Genomic DNA, 6,951 nt, shown 5'->3' with positions numbered 1-6,951 from the left:
TATTTTCAAGTAACATTAATAATCAGTGTATATTTCTGTTCTGTATTTAACATTAAGGGTGGCTATTGTAAAAGATCAACTTTGATGTTAATTAAATATTTTTTTTTTAATTTTTTTTTCCACATTCTTTCAACAGATTCTTAACAGAATATAGAACATGTCAATAAAGTCAAAAAAATGAACAATACAAACAATCAAATTAAAAAATCATAATATCACATCAAATTAGTAATGATTAAAACAAAAATTTAAATACATCAATATGCACACAAAATCATCATAAGTTATTCTAAAACATTATTATAATATTCATTTAATGTATAAAATGAATTTTCTAATAAATAGTTTTTAAGTAAAACTTTAAAAAGTCTTGGGTTGGAAAGGGAGATTGCTTTTAGTTTATGAGGGAGTGCATTAAAAAGTTTTATGCCAGAATACAGTGCACCTTTTTGATACCTTGATGTATTATTACTTGGCACATGCAAGTCGGATTTATTTCTGGTGTCATAAGTGTGTATTGCACTGTTATTATCAAAACTATCATTATTTTTAACTACAAAGTTAATTAATGAGTATATATACTGACACATCATAGTAAGTATCCTTAGATTCTTAAACAATGGTCTACAAGAATCATAGTGATTAACATTAGACATTATTATAATAATTCTTTTTTGTAGTAAAAAAACATCATTAGCATAGGGTGATGATGCCCAAAAAATGATCCCATATGATATTACAGAATGAAAAAACGAAAAATATATTTGTTTTAAATAAAAAACAGATACAGTTGCTGATAACGATTGAAGTGCGAAACAAGCTGAACATAGTTTAGGCATCATTTTAACTATATGTTCCTTGCCACACAAGGTATTGTTTACATACAAGCCCAAAAATTAGACAATATTTGCTTCTGTAATTTTAGTATCACTGTAATTCAATTGAACTACAGGGTTAGACTGTTTATGTAAATGAAATTTTAAGATACTTGTTTTATTAATATTTAGAGTAAGATTATTAGCATTAAACCATTGATTTAATTTATCACATACACTATTTAATGTTTGAATTAATTCTTGATTTTTAATGTTATGACACAATATGCTAGTGTCATCTGCAAATAAAATTACTTCTGACTGATCAGTTATAAAAGAAGGAAGATCATTTATATAAATCAAAAATAATAATGGTCCCAGGATCGACCCCTGAGGCACACCAAGATTAATTAACCCTTTATTTGAGTGAACTGTACTATGTGTATTATCAGAAATTTTTACTAATTGATACCTATTTGACAAATAAGATGTAAACCAGTGAAGCGCAGTATTTCTAATACCATAAAATTGAAGTTTATTGAGCAAAATTTTGTGGTCAACACAATCAAAAGCTTTATTAATGTTTTATATACTATTTCTAGTGGCATGAATCATGTCAGCTTCTAGGTTGTCTAAATGTTTTGCATTTTATTGGAAAATTTTAATTTTACAATTTTATTTTCTCTGTGCTAATTTGTTTTGACTAATCGAAAGTTTGCAGAATATGTATAAGTTAAATCACAGAAGTTTGCAAAATACATATCAGTTAAATCACAATTAAAATTGTTCAGTTTTTAAGATATTTAATTTCATTGATTGTTTATAATAATCTCTTACTTTTATGATTGTAAATATTTATCTGATTAAATACCTAGCTACATATGACATTTTGTTGAAGTGTTATAGATACTGCAAGACTACTTTCATTAATAGTAATATCTAAAGCTGAACAAATGCATATTTACATATCACCTTTGGTTGTAATGTAATATTTTATGACAATTGAGGAGCTGCAGTTATTTATTAACAACTTGGAATAACTAAAAGGTAATGATGGCAGATAGATTTAATAAACATAGAAAAGATATACATTTTCTGTAAGAAAATTTCAACCAATTTTATTTCTTTCCATCAAAAATGTTAAGCATAAATTCAGGTAAAATGATTTCTTATCAAAACATTTCGAATTCTTCTTCCTTCACGGAGTACATTTGGCTCTCCGGGGAATTCATTCACATTGAAATCCAAGCCCATTTCTGCTACTTGTTCATCCTCACATTCTGGCTCGGGTAGCCCTGCCTGCAAAGTTACATCTGTTATAATACATACTCATATTTAACACAGTGTATGAGTTTATACAAAGCATCAAAACTTACTGCAATTGCCAAGTTGTGTAGTACTGCACATGCATTTATAATAGATGCAGCTTTAGTTGGCTTGTAGTGGAGAACTCTATCTTTCCGCAGACACCTAAATCGTGATTTCAGGACACCATTGCATCGCTCTATACAGCTCCTTGTTGCAACATGCCTTGATGTATAGAGGTATTCTGGTGTCCCAGGTGCTGCTCCTACGACAGGTGTTAGCAGCCATTGCTGCAGAGGGTATCCAGAGTCTCCTGTCAAAAAAAAAATTAATATTTATTTTCAAAAATAACTGTTTAAAGGCACATGAAAAAATATTTTCCATTTCTTTTTTGAATAAATAATGCCTACTTCTAATTCACAATAAATGAATATGTGTTAACATTTTTTATTAATATTTAAATATATTCTCAAACTGTTGTTGAAATTTCTGAGTATGTTCAAACATGAACATTTACTAATAGAATGCTGTGTTCACGCAGAAGAACCCAATAATGTGAATAATGTTAATCACCTAACAACCATGATGTGTGTCCATTTCTAGTATGCATTTCCCTCATTTCCACCATGGCTCTAGAATTAGCCCATATAAATGCATCATGTGTTGCACCGCCATATCTAGCATTTACATTCAAAATGGTTAGATCTGCATTGCAAATCTGAAAAAAGCAAAAACAACAATTTTTAATGTTGGTTATATTCTGCATTACATTATTTAGAATCATAACTGATGACATCATTTCTAAACTTACCAACTGCACATTTATGGAATGATACCCCTTCCTATTCACAAACATATGTTCAGGCAAATCTGGATCATTGACCGCAGGTGGTACAATGGCAACATGTGTGCAGTCCAAGATACCGACAACTCCAGGAAAGTGATATTTGGTCATAAACCTGAAAAAAGTTATATCAAAAATTAAATACTCTGAAATACGAACATTTAAACTTATATTGGCATACCAGATTGTAATAAACATGTTTTACAACCAAATACAAATAAAACTCATTAATTTGAAAATTGGGGTGATTTTTGTATAAAAATAACTATCATTACATTAAATATAAAATAATTCACATTGTGAATATAGGTACTTGTAGGTCAGAAATTGAGTTTCTGACAAATTGCTATTCATTATGTAATTATTACCTTTGCTGAGCATTTGTGATGTCTCTTGGTGCAAGGGGAAATTTCACGTATCTCTCAAGCAGAATTTCGTTAATACAGCTGCTAACTTGGGTCACACAGCGACTGACTGATGACTGGCTCATGCACATTACAAAATTTTGGCCAACAGACAACTGGTAACTCCCGGCAGCATAGAAACGTAAAGCTGCCAACACCTGTTAACACAAATTTTCATGGGCTACATAACAAATAATGTTCATTTTTACATTACTAATGATACAAAACCTTTAAATGAATGTTGTTGGGAAAGGGGAGAATTTTCATGGGCCACATAACAAATAATGTTAATTTTTACATCAAGAATAGTCCATACACAAGCGTTACATTATTTTCAATAAAAATGTTTAGGTAAACCCTTAATTTGTTAAGTGTGAGATAATTAGAGTTAAATGAAACTTATGTATTTGCTATAGTCTTCTCAGTACTAAATGTCCACTGATTTTGTTTCCACGTAATGAAACTATCAATTTTTTGGTAAAATTCTAGTTCAACTCCTCTTTTTTAAAAATAGAGATAAAAATTTCAAACCACTTTTATTTAATGCTATTAAAATTCCTCTATCTATTGCAAAATCTGGACCTAAGAGATTCCAATTAGTTTCGGAGAAATTACAGTTTAATGTTTACATAAGAAAGCCTAGCAGTGATGCGGTGGCTGCCATGTTATTTTTTTATGCTTATTTACATCACATTTTCCATCTATTTTATCATTTAAGAGCCTCATAACATGATCATGTTGGCATGAAGAAAAGGGGGGGGGGGGGGGGGAAATGGGATGTGTGTCTCCTGCCCTGAAAGGTAAAAGATGCACTGAATAAAATGAATTTTGAACTTATGAGCAATTATTGTAGTAATTAACCCCTCCCTCCACCTTTTCACCAATCCTTGAAAGTAGCATAAGTTTTGCGATTCCATAGTATTTTAGTATGTATGTACAGGGTTAACCTAACCTCAACTTACTTCTTATAAAGCTGGCACATGGGCAACAATCTTGCAAAGAAGGTACCGTAATAGGCATACTGTACATAATACCCATATTAAACAAAGTATTTAGTGAGTATGAAGTACGCATGATTGCTTTTTGTTGAATAATATAGTATTGCATTTTATTTACATATAAAAGGCACGATTTGAATTTTTTTATTAAGTGGCATGTGATCTACACTATATTGTTTTCTAATGAATGCTATATTTACCTTTATTTCTGTAGGTAACCCGTTCATCTTCTTTCTTTCCAGTCGTTCTTTTAAGTCCTCACACAACTGTCGCACTAAATCACGACTCAAGCGAAACATCCCAATAAAATGGTTTTCTTTCATTTCAAAGGGATTGTTTCTATCCCGGAGATGTTTTCTTTCTTTGCGCATATTAGTGCCTTGAATTTCAGCATGATCTTCGTCTATTTCGACTGCTACATGCAACAAATACCTCCTCCACGCATCACCCATTTTGACAGTAACGATGTATTAATTCGGCTCGATAGCCTCGTACCCTCTCGTTACGAAACGATAGTTTTCAACGATTTTCCGCATCGAAAGTGACGCCACAAAAAACTTAGAATACGATACTGTCGAGAACAAACGATAATCGATAGGTAACGACAAATTTTATCGAAACGATAAACTTAGAATAAGCCTCCTGTTCTTGGCTGCAGTGTTTACAGCCGCAGGCTATTTTGGATATTAGCATACAGCCATGGGCGGAAATGCGTCCATGGATTAGGTCATGTAGGGAGGAAGTAAGAAAAGGCGTCTCTTCGTCAGGGCCTATCCCGACGCCGGCCTTATATAAATTATTATATTTTACATAATTTTGTAAATTACTGTAAATTCAGTGTATTGAAACTAATTTGTATTGTTGTAACTACGACCGTGAGCGTTTTCAACGAGATCCGCGGCAAAGAGATAAGTTATCTACAAATTAGATTGAGGCTTATGCTCTAAGCTAAAAGTAGCCAATTTTAGCTTGGTAGCGTCACTAGCACGGACTTTTACGAGACTTTACTGTTAAATATTATAATTATTTCAAAGTCAGTTACTCATACTTTGGACATTTTAAACATTTAGTAGAACATTATTGCAAATTTAAATTATTATTTCAGCATTATTTACAGTGTAATTCTACTCAGTGGTCTGAGGGCAGAACCTCTGCAAACCCTGAGCAATAGCAGAGTAAAAACATTATTTATTGAAGAAATAACTAATATATTATTAGTTTCACGTATATTTTACTGAAACTGATCGACGTAATTTACGTAAATTTGAAGAATTTGACCATTAAACTGTTTCTCGTACATGAACTTTTGGTAAAGCATAATTTTAATTTAACGAACTGTTGTTTTGACTATAAATCGGTGCCTACATATAGCCGGAATTTTTAACCAGATAAACATAACCAAGAAAGCCGCAATAAACACTATCAATTCAGAATTTTATCACTATCAACCTGCACAATATATCCCTACTCATAATAAAATAGTTAATAACAGAGTCTTGCAATTGAAGTGTTATTGTTTTGTGTATTTATTTGTTTAGAGTTAGTATTGTTCAGTGCATTTGTTATCGTTGTGAGTTTTTCTTTTGTTATTAAACTGTGTTGTGTTTCTATTGAAACGCCCCTCGTGTCCTTGTTATTAATATTGACAAGATGTCGACAAAACAGGCCTTGGAAGTGGCGGGCAGAAAAGAAGAATTAAGAACAAAATTTAAACATCAGAGGCGGACACGGAGTGGGTACAAAGAAAATTTGTAAACTCCCTATCAAGACTTGGGAGTTTAGTGTGGATCGTTATTGCCTTAAGTAAAAAAAAATAAACAGTTACGTTTATAGGCATCCTTTTATTTAAGATCAAAGTTTGTTTTCAAGATTTTATGTTACAAGCTATAAAGAGAAAACACTTCTATCATTTAACCATTTTTAAAGAGAGCTCAGTTTACTTAATCATTTACCGACCCGGGCCGCGAATAGAAAATTATTTTTCCAACTCATTATTCTTAAATAAACCGTAAAGTTTTAACATTTTACAATAATCTGTAATCACCATATTAGCTTATCATTGGTTAATTATAAAAATTTCACATATACAATTTTGAGATGGATGAAGAGACCAAAACTGTTAAACTGGTTCTAATCTGATATTTGAAATTACATTTGGAAATTTACAAAATAAAACTTTCACTGGCACTCGCTCTCACGAACTGAAGATTTTCTGGCGGTTCGTAGGTGATGGCGAAAAGGCCGGGAGAGAGGGCTCCCACTGGCGAAACCACCAATTCAAAATTGGAGGTCGCCGGGTTTGCTTGGTTCCCCATGATGGTTTCTTTCTCTTTGGGGGGGGGGGGGGGGGGGGGGGGGGGGTACCAGGACCCTGTCTGTGGACAGACCAAACCAAAATAAATTAGATCTGCACCACAGACAGAACAAGGTCGGGTCAGAAAACGACCGCAAGAGAGACAAAGTTCAAAGGACCGAAGAGAGAACTTACCAAAACAGGGTAGTAGTAGTTGTTAGGCACAGCCATGTTGCCCGGTCGGAAGATGGAGGGCGATGCGCGGCCGACGTTGCGGTTAAAAGAAAAAAAT

General features: G+C 32.6%; 1 protein-coding gene across 1 annotated transcript; it reads right to left on the bottom strand.

The window, feature by feature from the left end:
• Window positions 1-274: 274 nt before the first annotated feature.
• LOC134527833 (putative nuclease HARBI1) lies at window positions 275-6,675 on the bottom strand. The gene is made up of 4 exons (XM_063360781.1): window positions 3,333-6,675; window positions 2,932-3,079; window positions 2,694-2,838; window positions 275-2,433 (listed from the first exon to the last, which is right to left on the bottom strand). The coding sequence occupies exons 1-4, from the start codon at window positions 3,458-3,460 to the stop codon at window positions 2,132-2,134; spliced, it is 723 nt and encodes a 240-aa protein (XP_063216851.1). The 5' UTR covers window positions 3,461-6,675; the 3' UTR covers window positions 275-2,131.
• Window positions 6,676-6,951: the final 276 nt, after the last annotated feature.

Source organism: Bacillus rossius, chromosome 1 (genome assembly GCF_032445375.1).
Source record: "Bacillus rossius redtenbacheri isolate Brsri chromosome 1, Brsri_v3, whole genome shotgun sequence".
Lineage (NCBI taxonomy): Eukaryota > Metazoa > Arthropoda > Insecta > Phasmatodea > Bacillidae > Bacillus > Bacillus rossius.
Note: the sequence above shows the minus strand (reverse complement) of the source record. Positions and strands in the feature narration are given on the sequence as shown.

Coding starts and splice junctions, on each gene's coding strand:
- LOC134527833 (XM_063360781.1), bottom strand. CDS start 3,460: ATGTGCATGAGCCAGTCATCAGTCAGTCGCTGTGTGACCCAAGTTAGC. Junction 3,080..3,332: donor ATCACAAATGCTCAGCAAAG/GTAATAATTACA, acceptor AACTTTTTTCAG/GTTTATGACCAAATATCACT. Junction 2,839..2,931: donor ATTCCATAAATGTGCAGTTG/GTAAGTTTAGAA, acceptor TGCTTTTTTCAG/ATTTGCAATGCAGATCTAAC.